Raw genomic sequence first — 17,910 nt, forward strand, 5'->3', positions numbered from 1 at the left:
AGGGGACGCCACAAGGACCAGTTCCATCAGATCTTCTGTTTCCTACAATCAGAAACAATCTATAGTTCTGTGCAGATTTCAAAATATTTTTACATGTGGTTACTGAGTCTTGAAAGTCACTGAGATTCAAGACTTGAAAATTTCTGTCTTCCTACTAAACATGAAGTTTAAGATGAAGCACCGTAGCATTCAACAGACATCTGAAGAATACAACTAAAGAATATGAATTATAACATTACAGAAATTTACTTTCAATTGTTAATAATTGATATATAATAACAGGATGTGAGAGTTTAACCATTCCTACTAAGTACTCACCTCACTGGTTATTGTATGCCTTACAGAACATAACAGGTGGACTGCTTACTCCAAGTCACAGAACAATTTTTAAAAACCTAATTCAACTATGCAAATGTGAGAAATAGCCCCACCCCAATAAAGTTTTAATTGTATAATACTGTAAAATAATCCTATCTGGGGAGGGTTCTATCCCAGTATAACATATGCATGGTCCCAAGCTCTGAGTGACCCTAAACACAGAGCCAGGAAGAAGCTTGAGCACCACAAAGAGTGGCTCAAAAACCAAAACTGAAAGGCAATCTCATAAGAAAATTAGTGATATAAAAAATAAACTGAGGGCTGGAGAGATAGTACAGTAGGTATTGCATGCCATCGAGTCCCCTGAGGCCCACAAGGTGTGATCCCCGAGTACAAAGGCAGGAGTAAGCCCTGAGCACTCCCAAACCCAAAAATAATTTAAAAAATAAATAGAAAAAATTTAAATTCCTGTACAAATACTAGTTGCTTTTTTACATTGTGGAACCCAAACATAATTTAATTTTTCTTTTTTTTGGGGGGTGGATGGGAGGAATGAGAGGGAGGGAAACCACAAAGCAGGGAACCACACCCAGCAGTGCTCAATGATATCTCCTGGGGATGCCAGGGGCCCACGTATGGCATAGGGAATGGAACCAGGATACGCTGTACACAAGGCAGCCACCATCATCTCTGTACTAGCTCCCGGGCCCAATACTTGGGTTTTTCAAGACTGATTCTGAAAAACTTAAGCCCAGAAATTACCACAAAACAGCCAGTCATATGAAAACTTCTACAAGGGGGAGGGTGGGAGCAGCAGTGGGACTCGAGTCAGTGAATTACAAGAGGCAGACTCCAACATGAATAACCAGCCTGCTTTATTCTTTTTTTTTGTTTGTTTGTTTTGTTTTTTGTTTTTTTGTTTTGCTGCTTTTTTGGGTCACACCCGGCAATGCACAGGGATTACTCCTGGCTCTGCACTCAGGAATTACTCCTGGCGATGCTCAGGGGACCATATGGGATGCTGGGAATCGAACCTGGGTCGGCCGCATACAAGGCAAACGCCCTACCCGCTGTGCTATTGCTCCAGCCCCTGCTTTATTCTTTAAGGTTCAGCACACATTGATCTTATTTAGCAAGTTTTAAAAATTACTAACATTTAAGACATATTATTAAAAGTTTTCCATCTGTTTCACTACTGAATGAAATGAGAACTATCAATACAGGTTGGGTTCTCTGAGAGAGTCACTGTACTGATGTCAATCATTTTCTTCTTCACAGATGCCCTAAAGTGCCAAAGTGCTCAAGTGCCAAAGCATCATATTAAAAGTTGTGAACGACCCACCCAAAACCCATAAAATTGCAAAGTACACTTCCTTTTCCAAATTATAGCAAGTTCATATCATCATCTGAAAAAACTGTTAACAGTAGCACTGAGTTGTAATTAAAATTTAAAATATATAGTGAAGACTGGTTAATCTATTCCAGAAGCTTCCTCTTTCTTTTAATGTCAAAATCCTGAAATTGAGACTCTCATAACTGAACAACAAAAATAACCTTAAAATGATCATTAGACTACAGCCGTCTCCTTGATTTCTCTGAAACAAGTTTAAAGAAAACTAAGGTGGGGCGTGACCAGAGAGAACAACACCCCATGTACGAGAGGCTGTGAATTCAATCCCCAGAGCTGTGTGCACGCGCGCACGCGCGCACACACACACACACACAGACGGAAAACTCCATGTCTGAATTAATGACTGCAAATCTACCAAAGATACCACACACAGATAGCTATGCACACACAATACATAGCTAGATCATTTAGACTACAGAGCTGACAGAAGACATGGGAAGGACCCAGCAGCTTTTGCTCTAACTCATCTTCTAATGCTAATAGTAAATGTAAGCTGAGCTAGAATTTGGGGGCAAGCAATATTGGAATTCCCAGTGTCTTAACTACACGTGCAGCACACCCACAGGCGGACCTGCACTGTGAAACAACGCAAGAGGACGGCAGTAGTCAGAGGGTTGGGAGGCTGAGCTGTCCTATTAACCAGTACACAGGATGGAAATTCTAAGAGCAACATATTTGTAAGCAGAAATTCATTCTATTCAGAAATGTTCCCTTTGTCCTCTTTCTTAACACACTTTAGAGGATGGGAACCAGAAAACGGTCGATAAAAGTCACTGGGCCGTCATGGGCAGCTCCCTCCAAGGCTAGCCAACATGCAGAAGCAATTGAGGGCCCTGGTCCCCACCTCTGGGTCTGGTTTACTTCCTAGGCCTTCCCTCACTCCTGACTCCAGCTACATCAAAGCTACACTCAGTTCATTCTAGCTCCGAAACATCATGACACTATGACTTGTTTTCCAGTTTCCACAAAGGCTGCCTCCACACTCTGGACCTGGAATGGCCTTTTCCGCCCCTTTTTCTTTTCCAGCCCTATCTATCATTCTTCAAAGATTACAGGGACATTGTCAGATCTGGAAGTTTCTCCCACTACTCTCCCTATCCTATTTACCCTACTCTCTCACTGGCCAAAAATTTAACCAACACGTCAGAAAACACCCAGAGAAGGAAACACAATTCCCCGCATAGTAACCACTAACACACTTGAACCCTAACCTGTAGGTAAACAGAAAGACACACAGTGTTGTTGTAACCTACATGCATTTCTGTCCCACAGTGCAGTGTACCCCAACCCTCCCCATGAACCGACAGGATCAATCTGATGAGGAAAACCCTGGTCTGATGGAAAAACCAATCAATCAATCACTAGGAGCAATGCACAGGTCCTCAAAAGCATGTAATGAAAACCAAGAACTAGATTATAAAGCTATTGAGATAAAGACAAGTGAAGATACAAACGATGAGTTTCTAGGCGCTAAGGCAATAGCTGAGTGTGGTGATGGTGAGGGAGGGAGGAAGAGGACCCCAGGACTATGTGCTCACCTGGAAGTCCCCATCCCATCACTTTGGGTTCTGTAAAGGACAGAGAGCAGGGCAGTAGGCTGACATGGGAGGGACCTTTGTCCTGTCTTCAGGTGTCTTCCCCCCACCTAGCCCACTGCTCCACTGCAGCCCTGTAAAACAGCAGGCAGGCCTCTTGAACACCTGTCTGTCCCATTTCTCAGCTATACGGTAGAGCTCACAAAATGAAAGAGAGAATGAGAAAAGCCTCCTGTGGTCATTGTAATCCTGTGAAGACCCTGCCACAGTCTCACTTCCAGAGTGGGAGGTCGGCACCCCAAGATCCTCGGAGGAGTCACTTCTACTTTATTGGTTCAGATGAGGACGGACCCAGCACCCTAAGCCCCCCAGCCTCTAAAACAAGCACTCATAGCCAGACGTAAAAGAATGGAATGGGCAGTTGGCACCGATTTGTCAGTTATTCTGAAATGCTCTTTGGGGTTTACACAACGAAACCCTTCAATGCTTGCTTTCCACTTGACAGTATTCCAGGACATATTCTTGGGAATAAACATTATTTTAAAAGTCGGATCAATGCTGCATGCTGTTTTTACATCTTTCGGTTCCCTGCACTTGGGACAAGTTCAAGTTGACACAAGACTTCCTAGGCCTCAGTTCAACAGCTCCTGGCTCGGAGGTCCAGGGTGGGCAGGAAAACTGATGTTTTCAACATGTCCCCATCCCACTAAGCCCCCAGGCACACAGGCTCGGCCGGTCAGGGCAATACCCCGAGGGCCACTGCTGGGATGGGCATTTGTATTCCTGGTAAACTAACTTTGACTGGCTGTGTTCATTCAATAGCTAAGGTCGTTTATACTGATTTTCTGTCTTCCTTTAGGGTATTTTTTCAAATTCTTTTGTAATTTGAAGAATTAAGACTCAAAAGAAGATTTTTTTCTTCCCATATACATCCCAGATCATCATCATTTACTATGCTTCAATTTCCTCTACTGGGAAATAGGGGCAGTAGGAGGGACCCAGAAAGATAACTGAATAATGATCCATAGATGAGCACCAGATTATAGCATATGTTAATTATTAATTATTAACTGTTAATTATTCCTACCACAACTAGCCTGATCTTCTGTTAATTACTGAGCAACATGTTTATATTTATGGCATGCTAACACATTACAGGTATACATATAAAATTTTTGTTTTTTGGTGCAACATCACAGAACCCCAAACAATTCAGCAAACTGAAGAGCAAAGGGAAGGGCTAATATCAAAGGTCCAGATTCTAATCTGAGTTCTCCCTCCCAACTGCTACATGGCTCTGGGCAAGTTTTTTGATCCATGTCTCAATTTCTACGTCTGAAAGCACTTACGTTGAATATAAACTTTAGTTCATTACTACCTTTTATAGGACCCAAAGTCTGCCACTTATTTTCTGCCAATGCTTGATCATCACAAAAAGAATGCATGTCTTTAAAGACACCATTTGTAGAATATCTCCTTATCAAATATAGGAATAAAGTAGTAAAAATCATTTTAGTAAGAAACCTATTCCTAAAAAGCACCATGAGAATAGCTCAGAAAGTATCATTTAAGCATTATAATGATCCTTTACATTTAAAGAGAAACGGTTATGAAGTCTCCTAACGATAATCTCCTATGTTCCAACACTTAAGTTTCTATTTTCATGCATTTACTTTTAAACTCAGGAGACAGACACACCTACAAGCCATTGCAAACCTTAATTTAAAACATACAAAATACAACGTAGATATGTAACTTTTGCTGATTTTTCTTAAATAAACTATAATTAAAATAGCAAAAAAGTAGATGGAAAACTGAAAGAGCCAAGAACACGAAGGCCAGAGATATAGCGCAGGTGGCAGAATACAGGGCAAGCATGTGCAAGACCTGGAGTTCGATTCCTGCCACCGCACAGCCATGCAGAGCACCGAGCAGTCGCGGTTTGTGTGAGTGCTGGGAGCCAACCCCACCACACTTCCACACACGCCACTGAGGGTGGCTCCTATTCAAAACAAAACAAAGAACAGTTTGTAGGTGGGTATCAGTTATTAGTAATAAACCATACAACTAAAAACTGAGTAAATGAGCTGAGCCCTATTTTCCCTTTTATAATCACAATACCCAAACACCGACTCCTTCTAATAGTTGCATTCTCCAGTGCTCCCAGAGACATACGGCTCTGAGTCCCAGGCAGAATGCATGTGCTTCCTCTGGCACAGGTGTAGCCACAGCACCCTACCCTCTCTCCCTAGGGCTCGTGGACAGGGGACAGCAGAAACTAGTACAGCTATCGAAAAATCCACTTTGACTCAACAAATTCAAAGGATACTCTGGAAACCCCATACCCATTAGAAAGTACAAACCAATACCACATGGCTGCAAGCTTACAGACTAAGATCTTTAGTTGCTGATAGTATGCTCAGTTGGTGAAGCTCATCCCCGTGGCGCGTAAAACCAAAAGAAGAAGATCCCTGTCTGCAGAGCCCACAGCACACAAGAGTCAAGTTGGTCAATGGAATCAACAGTCACCACAAGGCTTGCTATCAATTACTACAGCTGCTTAAAAGGATATGAAAAAGGAAAACGCTTCGACTGAAACTTCAAGAAAGAAGAAAAAATGACCAGTCTCGGTAATCTAAAAATACCCTCCAATGGGCTGTCTTGCGAAGCACTTAGAAAGCATCTGGCCCAGAGAAGGCGAGCTAACAGTATTCATCACTGCAGTCTTCCAAGAAACAGTTTGGTTCATGGTGATCTCTGGAGCTATAGAAGTCAAAGCCACCACAGGAAGAAAGAACTCCAGTCCGCGAGGGTGTGGCTGCCTCTGCCTTCATAGAGGAAGAAAGCCCATCTGACAGGAGTCTCAGAATGACAGTGAAGACCGTGACAAACAGGACAGGGGCCTAAGCCTTATTCCCTGGGAATCCAATGTGTCTTCTACCTGTGATATTCCTACAACTCAGAACTACTTTGGAAAGATATACTGGAGAGAGTCATGCTCAGTATATACTTAACACGTTCAGTTAAAGGAGCCAGAAGTTTGCCTTGCTTGAGCCAGGAGTAAGCCCTGAGCACCACAGGCTGTGGCCTAAACACACCGCTCCCCACTCCCCCACCAAAAAAAAAAAAAAAGAAACTCAATTAAAAACCATCAGCTAAACAATTAAAAACATCAAAGGGCCCAAGAGAACAGAGTGAGCAAAGAGCACGGGAGTCAGCCCTAAGCATGCCCCCTCAACCTGCCTCGCCAAAGAAAACATCAAAATTCCAATTGAAACGTCCCTTCATAGAGATGTGGGCTGAAAAGAAGACTACAGACCGAACATGATGGCCACTTAATACCTCTATTGCTAACCACAACACCCAAAAGGAGAGAGAGCAAAAGGGAATGCCCTGCCAAGAGGCAGGGTGGGGTGGAGGGGATGGGGTGGGGGTGGTGGGAGGGATGCTGGGACCATTGGTGATGGAAAATGGGCACTGGTGGAGGGATGGGTACTCGATCATTGTATGACTGAAATGCAAGCATGAAAGTTTGTAAGTCTGTAACTGTACCTCACGGAAATTCACTAATAAAAAAATTTTAAAAAATTGTCCCTTCACGTTGCAGCAGACTGATAGAGGAAACTGCTACGACATGTCTGGGGTTTCCTCTCTTACACCCTGAGGCTGACCACAGCTGAGAAGAAGATCGAGAGGGTCTGGAAAGTCTGCAAGGATGCATGAGATAATACTCTTCACCCTCTAAGAGGCTCAGGGTATGTGCAGCACCCTCACCCTTCAGGTGCAAGATCTCTGACTTGTAGTTCTCCGAGACTGGAGAGTCATCTGATGCAGAGGAGGTGCCTTTGAGGCTGAGACCAGCTACGGTATCTATTTTTCATTAAAAGTTGACATGATTAGGGGCTGGAGCAATAGTACAGTGGGTAGGGTGTTTGCCTTGCACACAGCCGACCCGGGTTCGAGTCCCAGCATCCCATATGGTCCTGAGCACTGCCAGGAGTAATTCCTGAGTGCATGAGCCAGGAGTAACCTCTGTGCGTCGACAGGTGTGACCCAAAAAGAAAAAAAAATCTTAAAAAAAAAGTTAACATGATTAAAGTCAACTCTATTTCTTTGACTTTAGGGTTCTGATAAGATTTTTAGAAAATCATTTAAAACTGGGAACGGAATGATAGTACAACAGGTAAGGCTCAAGGCTGACCCAGGTTTGATCCCCAGTACCCCATATGGTCCCCCAACCTCTGCCAGGAATAATTCCTTAATAGAGTCAGGAGTAAGCCTTGAGCATTACCAGGTGTGGCCCCAAAACAAAAACAAATCATCTAAAATACTTCCTTACGAAGAAATCTAGTTATGAAATCTCTTATAAACCGTGCTTGCTTAAATGATGACTCCCTGACTTACAAAACATGATATAAAATCCATTTTTACCTACTCAACAGGGATAAGCCTACTGCACTTGACTGACAGCTACTCCATCGATGGTATACGATATAAAGTAATTTACAACAGACAGAAACTTAACCGCGTGAAGTGCTAGACTAAAGATGTGACCATGCAATTTACCGAAGTAAAACAAGTAAAAATTTAAAACTTCATGTACATTCCCAGGGAGGCTCCTAGCAGTGAACCCCTTAAACTGAAACTGTAGGCAAACCAAACAAGACAAATTATAAGTCTGATTATATGGTTACTTCTCACTTCACATGTGACTAACTGCTAAAAATTAAAAAGTCTCTTTTTGATACAAGCAGAATTTTTTCACACTAAATCACTATTCAAAAGGAAAATAGTAGGAGAAATTTTTATTGTATTTTCAGGATTATAAAATCTGTGGAGGTAAATTACCTGGATTCCTACAAAATAAAATAGAGTATATTTTTCTATATCTTAGTAACAATTATTTGAATAAACTCTAAGACTTCCTTTCTTCCTTTAAAATTCAACATTATTTTTTCACAGCTTTGGCACTTTCACCAGGGAAATTCCTAAGTTATAATAATAGCTTTCTAGTATTACAAAACTGAGCCAGTGTGTAAGAATATGTGTGTGTGTATCTTTTTACAAAATAGGGAGCGCCCTGTTTTGAATTAAAATGACATTACATATCAACAAGAAAGTCAAAAGTAACTTAAGATACTGTTAGAAATATATATGATTCTGTAGCAAAACAAAATAAAATCAAAGAGCTGTCAACAGAAAAAAGTGAGAAGTGACAGCATATTTGTTTTCCTTTTCGAAGCTTTGTTTTAAAACATTTTTGAATGGTGAAATTCACTCTTAACAATGTTCTTTTCCTCATTTCCTCTTAGCGAGCCTGACAGTAGTGTTAAGGATAACAAAGGCCAGCAGACAGTGGGGAATGAGCCTCTCCTCCAACTACAGCACGACTAACGAAACAATGTTTACATTTTCTTTCCATTTGTTAGTGTTTCAACTTATGGATCTTCACTGACAAAATAAGACATTTTGGAGCTTGCTATGACAGTTTTATACAATACTAATTTTATACTGTACACATAAGAGCCCAGTTCCTTCTGCTCAAATGAAAATGAACGTGAGAGAGGATTAACCTAATGTTCCTAAGAAATGATGGGGGAAGGGGGAGAGTGTAACTAGTAACTTTTGTATTCTGGGTGCACAGAGCACTTGTGGGCTGCCGCTGCGCCCCCTGGCTGATGCGTTACCTCGACGATGTCCGAGTTGGTGCGGCTCTCGTGCGGCTCATTGTACTCCGTGTACTTGAGCAGCACCTTGTCCATGTCGGTGCTGGCATACTGGAACAGCTTGTTGGAGCTGTTGAAGATGATGAGGGCGATCTCACAGTCGCACAGCACGCTCAGCTCGTAGGCTTTCTTCATGAGCCCGAACTTCCGCTTCGTGAATGTGACCTGGACAGAGAAAGCAAATGGCTGTTTTGCAGAAGCAACGTCAGAAGGTGACCCGAGGTGCCGCGGGGAGCAAGGTGAAAGTGCTTGGCCCCCAGCCTCCTGCTCGAAGGATCTCGATCCTCAGGGAGCTGATGCAGTGAGCTGATCTCCCCTCGCTGCCGGCATTCTCCTGGGTGTTCCCTCACCCTTGGCTACCTCCTGACTGCAGAGAGCGAAGCAGCAAAGGTCATGATCATTACTGTCTTAAAACTGCCACCATGCAAAAACACAAGTCCCACCCCACCAAAATCTGCCATTACTCATCCTAACCCCCAAACAACTAAGCACTCCTGGAAATATCAGGCTCTTTCCTCCCTCCCAACACTCTAGTCTCGGGTTAGAAAACGCCACTATGTCCTCCCTAAAATAGACCAATCCTTCTTTGCCTTTAAAAAAAAGATTACAATCTTTATAATATTAAAGGATTGTTATATTAAATTACAATTATTTTTTGTGATTAATCACAAAATTAATTCCAGGCTCTTTGGGAGCCTGGAAGGCATCTTTTTGCTTCCTCTTCTCTTCCAAATTCGTTTTCCTTCTGTCCTCTTCAAAACCTCTAATTTGCTGAAGCTCATGCTATGAAACATCACCAAATAACCTCCCTGTGGGTGGGACCCACAGGAACCCCTGGGAATCTATCCTCCCACACTGTATCACTCGGCGGGTTCCCCCTTAGCTCATTACTATTGGCCAGGTAAACACCTATATAATCACTGCAGCTGTCTTAGACTCTGTTTTTTGTTTACTTTGTTTTTGTTTGGCAGTGCTCAGGGATCACACCTGGCTGAGGTCAGGAAACCATGTGGAATGCCAGGGGCTGAGCCCAGGGCGACTGTGGGCAAGGCAAGCACCCTGCCTGCCATCCTGCCACTCAGGCCCCTCACCACCACTAGGTGCTCTGGGTTCTTATTAGTCAGCAGCATCTGCGCAAGCTCATTGCAGCAACATTTTCAGACAGTTCTTCCCAAGGGCGGGGTCAGGAGCATCCTAGCTTCTCCCCAACTTTGCTCCTATCTGTCTTTCCCTCTATCCTCCTTCCTCAAGCACACCGAGACTTCGACCTGGACCCTTTTCTTTCTTCCCAGTCCTCACTAGGCAACTGCACCTGGTTCCTGAGCTTAAAAGCAACGAACATAGACTTTCCACATTTCAGCAAATAGTACAGTAGGTAGGGTGCTGGTCTTGCATGCGGCAGGATACGGATCAACCACCAGCACTGCCTACAATCCCCTGGGCACTGCCAGGAATAAGTCCTGAGCAGTGCCTGTGTAGCACAAAACAAAACAAAACAAAACAAAACAGAACACCCAAACCCAAAATGATTAAAATGAGATAAAATCTATTTATTTAGCTCACTGATTTCTTCCAATGGCTCTGTGGGTTATTTCTCAACCTGTGTTTTGTGTATTAATTTAATCTTACTCAGCTTTTTAATTCACCGATGTACCCCACATTAATAGTGATATTTTTGAAACAGAAATTAAATATTATAAGGGGCCTACAATTTTGTACTACACAGAAAGTAATATCCAAATTCATCAAGTAACCAGTAAGTGACCCGTCTCTCTCCTGTCCTCATGTCCCCTCGCACTCTCACCACCGTAAGCGCCACTGGCATGGGTGATGCCCATGTGACACACACTTAGCCAGCACTACTTGCCACCCTGTCTCTGTGGGTCACTCTTCATACCATTATCTTCCCTCCAAGCAGTTCCTTTCCTCAACTTAAAAAATATATAAAAAATAAAACAGCTTTCACTGTGACAGTCTTCTTCAAAGTCCTTATAATACACTAACACGATTTTATGTCATTGTATATATGAAGCTCTGTTTTTTTCCTGCCTCCCTACTTTTCCTTAGACTAACATAAACACCTTCACCATGTTTTGACTATTTCTCATTCCATATTTTTGTTCACAATCACTTATATATGTACACATACACACATGGTAGATTCTGTCAGCTATTCAAGGCCGGTTTTGATCCCAGTACCACAGAGTCCACCAAAGCACCCCAGGTGCGACCACTGAGCAGGGATTGGGGAGCCTTCAGAATCAGTCCAAACCAGAACATCACTCTTAAAGCAGACTAACACTAAATAACCACTGGACAGAAAGAAAATGGTCAAAGCATTTATTTAAAGAAAACCTCTTATTCAGTTAAAAAAAAAAAAACTTAAAGGGAGATAAACAAGACAGCATTAAAACTGAAATATGACTCTGCTTCAGAAATCCCATTAAGACAATTCTTTTAAGAAGCAAGGGGTCCACAATCAAACAAGAACAGTCCTTGGCGTCCGTCCCCGCCATGAACCGTCCTTCAAAGTCATCAATCAGAAAGAGCTAAAGATAAAGGAAGGGCTGGGGAAGGAGAGACTTGGCAGTTTTCTTTCCAACTCACTCCTATTAGGAAGGTCAAAGAAAGGTTTTCAGCAACTGGAAAGACCAAGAACCCTACGCGTCCACGATGCCACCAATATGCAACACAGAAACCTACGCACATTCTATTTTATTTCCAAGGCTGGAAACAATTTAAAAAACAAAAACCAAGATTGGGCAAAAGGAGCCAGAGAGTGAGAGACCACATCAGGTAAGATGGTTGTGGTTGCTTGGCACATGGCCGACCCAAGTTTGGGCCCTCTCAGCACCACCAGGAGTGACTCCTGAGCACAGAGGCAGGAGTAACCCCTGATATTTGCCAGGTGTGGTACCTACAAACAGAATACAAACAAAATTGGGCAAAAGAACTGAATGGCCAGGCTCTAGGGACTAGTACATGGGCCTAGCATACACCTTCCACGGTCCTGGCCTGCATCTGACTGCTGGCACCACAGCCCTCCCGAGCCTGGAGGATGCCGAGCATGGCCCATGGTGGCTCTCGAGTCCTTGGCATCCCCCGCATGACAGGCCTGAGGCCAGCCAGGAGTGGAACCTCGGAGCCCACCTCCCCCTAAGTCTGTCTGAGTTGGTTTTTCTCCAAGGATGATATAGAAGTGACTAGATACTCATCACAGTCAACCAGGGCAAGCGAAGCCAAGCCGAGGTACCAGTTCAGGCCCAAGAAGATGGCTGGAACTGAGAAAGGCAAACAATAATCAACAGTGGCCCAGGCTGGGAGGTGGTACCCCCAGGCATGCTGGTGAAACACAGCTGAGCAGTCAGAACACAGCCCAGAAATGTTAAGCTTAGGAATAACTGTACTGCCCAGCAATTTCACACCTGGGCATGCACACGAGAGATATGAAAATATATATGGGGCCAGAGAGATAATCCAGCAGGTAGGGCCCCTGCACACAGCGGCCTGGAATTCCATCCTGGGCCTCCCTCTTGTCCCCTGAGAACTGCCAGGAGCACTTCCTAAGGGCAGAGCCAGTGACCTCTAAGCAACGCTAGGTGTGGTCCAAAAGCCAAAAGGAAAAATACATAAAAATAAAAAATACAGCAGTACTCATATTAGCAAAGAGAAATGATCCAAATGCAGCTAGTCTAATTCTCTTGCACCTGCAGCTCCATACCTACTGTAGCCGCTACATCACCAGCTAGAATTTGTCCTTCAAGACAAACGAATCCTTAGCAGAACTGACAAAAACAGTAAGCCAGGTCGAACCCTAAAGCTGCAAAATATGCCATACCACCTCAATCACTTGGGATCTATTCTCCGAACATACTAAAGTCAAGCTAAAAATCAGTAACCTCTGCACTACAGCACTGTCCTCCCATTGTTCATCGATTTGCTCGAGCGGGCACCAGTAACATCTCCATTGTGAGACTTGTTACTGTTTTTGGTATATCAAATATGCCATGGGGAGCTTGCCAGGCTCTCTGTGCAGGTGGGATACTCTCGGTAGTAACCTCTAACTATTTAAAAAGTTGGCAATACATTCTAAATACTTCATGGATTAAAGAAATCACACTATAACTCTGAAAGGGCTTTTGGAGGCAGTGGGGGTCATACCCAGCTCAGTGCTTCCTCCTAGGGGAGCTAGGGGACCACCTGGGGTGCTGGGGATTGAACTGGGTTCAGCACATGCAGCCAGCATCCTACCCTCTGTACTATCAACTTCTGCTAAAAGAATTTTCGGAAGAGTAACTACAAATGTAACTGTTCACAGTTTCGGGATGATGCTACAAGAAAAACAGTAGAAAGAGGTACAGATGTATTCAATTTGTCAGGGAAAAAAATGGTCAAGATGTGCCCACAATTTAAGATTCCACCTAAAGAAATTTAACAGAACCACAGTCTAAATAAGGAAGAAGAGTCGTAGTTACAAAAAAAAGATATAACTCTGGACTGTGTTAAGAGCAAAATGAAAAGTCTGAAAGTGATTTGAAAGTGTGAAAAGTCTGAATGGGTTAATAAAACAGATATATTCTAAGGAGGAACAATCAAGAAAAAAAAACCCTCAAAACAACAATAAGGTAGAGCTGAGGCAGGGGACAGAGAATGAAAAAGGAACACAGACAGCATGAAGAATATAACAGCACACAACATGTCACCACCAATGACTGAAAAACAATGGAGAAAAGTATGATTCTTTACTAAATAAATGTTTTATGTAAAAAAAATTACAGTAAGCTCCAAAGTACAAATAGACTTGTATGCACCAAAAAATTTTTGAAATATTTGAAAACAAAATACGCATTGCAGGGGAGTAGCTGGGTGCCAGGGGTTCTGGGGTGTGGCTCTGCAGAGGAACCCAATCTGTCCCCTCAGACCGCACTGCAAAGTGACCTAGAAGGCCCCGGTCTGTCCCCTCAGACTGACTGCAGAGTGGCCTCAAGAACTCCAATCTGTCCCCTCAGGCTGACTGCAGTGTCGGCCTGGTGGTTCCTAGCATCATGGTGCTGCACCCAAGGACCGAGCATTAAACTGTCTGGCCTCTGTGTGGCCCTCTGGCTCCGTGCACAGCTCAAGAGCACTTGTTCCTGCTTTTCTCCAAATACTACTATTACAAGCTGAATCTGGAACAAAATTTCCAAGTCATTTTATAAGACCAATATAACTTGTCACAATCTTACAAGAAAATTAAGAGGGGAAAAACTAGACTAATCTCACATTCCATGTACCCAACACTTAAAACACCCAAAATGCAGTAAAAGCAAACAAGACATACCTGCAACAACACTTCACAGGACCAGAGATAGTCCAGTGGGCAGGGCACTTGCCTTGTACACCGCCAACCTGGGTTCTATTCCCAGCACAAAATATGGTCCACCAAGCACTGCAAGAAGGAAGCCCTGAGAACTGCCAGGCGTGGCCTCTTTACCAAAATTTATAAAGCAAACAAAACCAAAAACCAAAACGCATCACCAAAAGATTGAATTTACCTCAGGAATGGTGCCTTAGCATCTGAAATGTCATGTGCCACATGACATCCAAGGAAAGCAGGAGAGAAGGACAAACACAAAAGTGGAAGTGGAATAAAAATTCTAAATAGTTCTCAGTGTAATACAGCACTGCTGAGATTTTTTTCCTTCACTGCCCCAGTAGCTATCTCACCAGCTCATACTTACTCATTCGACATGGTACTACTGCAGAGTAGCATTATAGAATAATGACATACAATTTTTCACCACCTCGCAATGGCATTAGACGAGAAAACACAGGAAAAAGTATCCTACTCTACTCAGGAAAGCAAAGCTGCTCCCAGAGACAGGTGGTTCATCCACCAATTCCCTGATCACTTAATCTTACACCTATATGCCACTTACATAAATGTCTTTTGTGCCAAGTAAGTTTTTGAATTGCCAACACCTAACACAGCCCCTCAGATATAGTATTTAAATTTGAATAAAGCACACTTCTAGACAGAAATAACTTTCCCCTTTTAAATGCATTAAAGGACATTTTTTCAACTCAGAATGCACAAATCTAAAAATCAGTAAAAATAAGATGCCCTCTTAGTTTATGATCAAATTTTATCTGAGTCCTGAACAAACTTGTAAAACAAATTACCCACCTGCTGCTCTAGCTTTTCTGCCTCATTTGTCAAAAGCAGTTAGAAATTCAGGTATTCTTTCTCAGCCTGGCATGAAGTTGATTGGCAGGAGTACTAAACCCAGGAAATTTCGGCCAAATCTCACTGCTGAAACTGTCAGGCAGGCCCCATCTTCCTAACAAGGTCTCCTTAGCAAACACTCCCGCACAGCACCACCACTTGCTCAACCCCTTCCCTCTCATAGGAGGAGACCTCTCCCCCAAATCCACTCTCAGCCTGGGGGGCTGGAGGGGGGCCTTGGGGCCTCTTGCTTAGCTCAGCTGCTGCTCGGCTCCTTCCCTCCAGCTGCAGCCCAGGTGTTTCTGGAGCAGGTTCCCTGGCCTCCACGTGTCCTAATCTTCAGACCAGGGAAGGGAAATCTCCTTGTGACCGTGTTTACAATTCCTGTCTATCAGCAACCGCGAACTTTTCCACTTATTTCCACTTTACCAGGCAGTCTGCTTCCAGCTACCCTCTAGAATCTCTCCCCACCCCCACTTCTCTCTCGCCCCACACCCCCGCTGCCGTACTATTTCTCTAGCCTCTGAAAAAATGATTTGGGGGGGGGGCGGGGAGGGGGGTAGCACATCTAGCAACGCTCAGGGCTTACTCCTGGCTCTTCACTCAGGAATTCCTTCCGGCAGTGCTTGGGGAACCATATGGGATGCTGGGTAGGCAAGTGCCCTACCTGCTGCACTATTGCTCCGGCCCCTGAAAAATAAGTCGTAGTAGCTAACCAGAAGACATAATTGCCTAAAACATATCCATCAATAATTTAGGTACTATCTAAAGTAATTTAAAATAATGACAATATGTAAAAAAGCATATATACATTAAAACTCTAAATAAAATAGATAGCACAATGAATGGTAGTAACAGCACCGAGGTGATTTTTCTTTGCTTCTTTATGCCCATGTTTTCTATTATTAACATATATGATTTCTGTAATAAGACCAAAAAGAATTTCTTTAAAACACGAGAAGCCAAAAGTCTCAGTGCTATAAATTTTCTACCGCCACTGACTGTAAATAAATAAAAGCAGACTTGAAATTAAGAGAAGTTCAACCATTCCTTTTTAAAGTATGTATTTATACCAGTTAAGTAGATAAATTAAAAGTTTCATTTACCTGCCGGTTCCTTTCATCCATTATGCGTGTGATTTGTATTTTCTTCCGCCCCATTTTCAGTCACCTTTCCTTTCTTATATTCCAAATATTTAATTCAAAAATTAATTTTCTTCAATACCCTAATGCATCGTACACAGCTTCTATTTATTTCAGCTTCTAGTCCAAGGGCTATAGCTGAAATTTTCTCTAAGATCTATAAAAAAAACACAAATTAGAAAATTTAGCTTATAAATCATGAAAACGTTACCCAAATTTCCAGTTGGCTTGAGTGCTGCAAACAGGCAGCATTAGTTGGAATTTCTGGCTATAATTTTGTCCATTTTATCCATAAAATATCTCAGAATTTTTTGTGCTTTTAGTCTTGGCAAATACAACCTTTGCATTTTCACTCATGCATGTAATAATCGCCAGTGCTCACTGAGATTTTTTTCCAGTGTCTTAACGAGCTCCAATTCTAATAGCTATCATTAGCTGTTTCCCCTTTATAAATCAGGGTATCAAAAGAGGGCTTGTGCCAGCACGGCTGAGTGATGTACCCCTGGTCAGCAGTTGGTTGAGGGACAGACAGGTTGTGACAGAGGATAACCCAGGTGAGTCCAGCGCCTGAACTCTCAAACACTGCAGAAAACCACCAAAGGCCTCTGCAGGCTTTCAGGGCTAAGTAAGCTAAGAATACGGACAGCTACATTCTCCCTTTGCAAACCCCTTGCTGCCAACAAAAATCCACAATGAGATGATCTACCTTCATATTACTGACATAAATGAACTAAAATACAGGCTATTCCTTGAGCAATGCAGAACTCCCCTACCAGTCTAGATACCAGTCAAATATCATTTTCTTGATGAAGTCACATAATTCCTCTGGGCAGAACAAATTGTAACATCTTAATTGGTGGGTGTGGATAGAAATTCTATTTCCCACTGAGACTGAATGCTTCAAGACATTTCTCTTTTCCTTTCTTCTCTTTGCTTTGCCAGGAGAGAACCCAGGGCTTTCCATAAGCAAGACAAGCCCTACCCCCAAGGTGCATCTCCAGCCCAAATAAGGACTTTTTATTCCATTTCTCTTCATAGCAGAATAACTGGCAATGGTCTATAATGAACAATGATGCCAAAAACCTAGGGCTTTCATAACCAACACGCATAGGAATCAGAAAGACCGTGCAGGGGTTAAGAGTTTGCCTTGAACTTGGCCAACCTGGTTTGACCCCAACACTGCCTTTGGTCCCCTGACCCCTTTCTTCTCAGGCTTTTGCCTAGAACCATCCTGGAGGTATTTAAGACAAGGTGACTCTAAAGACCTGAGTCCTCCATCTTCCAACGTGCCAATGAGTTACTAGCAAAGCTCTTTCTTGACCTGTCACTGTGTCTTTTGTTTGGCCTTCGGATGAGTCTCTCATAAGTTACAACCTGATTAAAGAAGAGATTTTAGAATGGCAATGGAAAGAGCAGAATTACTTGGGTCCTCTGTGGGTCTGTCAAAAAAGGATTTTGGAGTAAGTTACTTGATCTCCAGCACCACTGAAAACAACGTGATGTTTTAGAGTGTTCAAAAACTTTTAAAGTGAAACAAAATTTTAGTAGACAATACTAAAAATATGGAAAATAA

The 17,910-nt window shown here is 42.9% G+C and overlaps 1 protein-coding gene across 9 annotated transcripts in view; it reads right to left on the reverse strand.

Moving 5' to 3' along the window:
* The window catches only part of MEF2A (myocyte enhancer factor 2A), a 96,200-nt gene that overhangs the window by 26,452 nt on the left and 51,838 nt on the right, over positions 1-17,910 (reverse strand). For 7 of the 9 annotated variants that reach the window (XM_056124305.1, XM_056124304.1, XM_056124303.1 and 4 more), the window contains 2 exons: positions 16,302-16,494; positions 8,952-9,155 (listed from right to left, as the gene is read on the reverse strand). In XM_056124305.1, coding sequence (XP_055980280.1) covers positions 8,952-9,155; positions 16,302-16,355 — 258 coding nt within the window. In that variant the 5' untranslated portion in view covers positions 16,356-16,494. The remainder of the gene's footprint in view (positions 1-8,951; positions 9,156-16,301; positions 16,495-17,910) is intronic. The other 2 variants (XM_056124307.1, XM_056124306.1) reach the window with 1 other exon arrangement.

This window comes from Sorex fumeus, unplaced genomic scaffold (assembly GCF_029834395.1).
Source record: "Sorex fumeus unplaced genomic scaffold, SorFum_2.1 ptg000051l, whole genome shotgun sequence".
In the NCBI taxonomy this organism is placed as follows: domain Eukaryota; kingdom Metazoa; phylum Chordata; class Mammalia; order Eulipotyphla; family Soricidae; genus Sorex; species Sorex fumeus.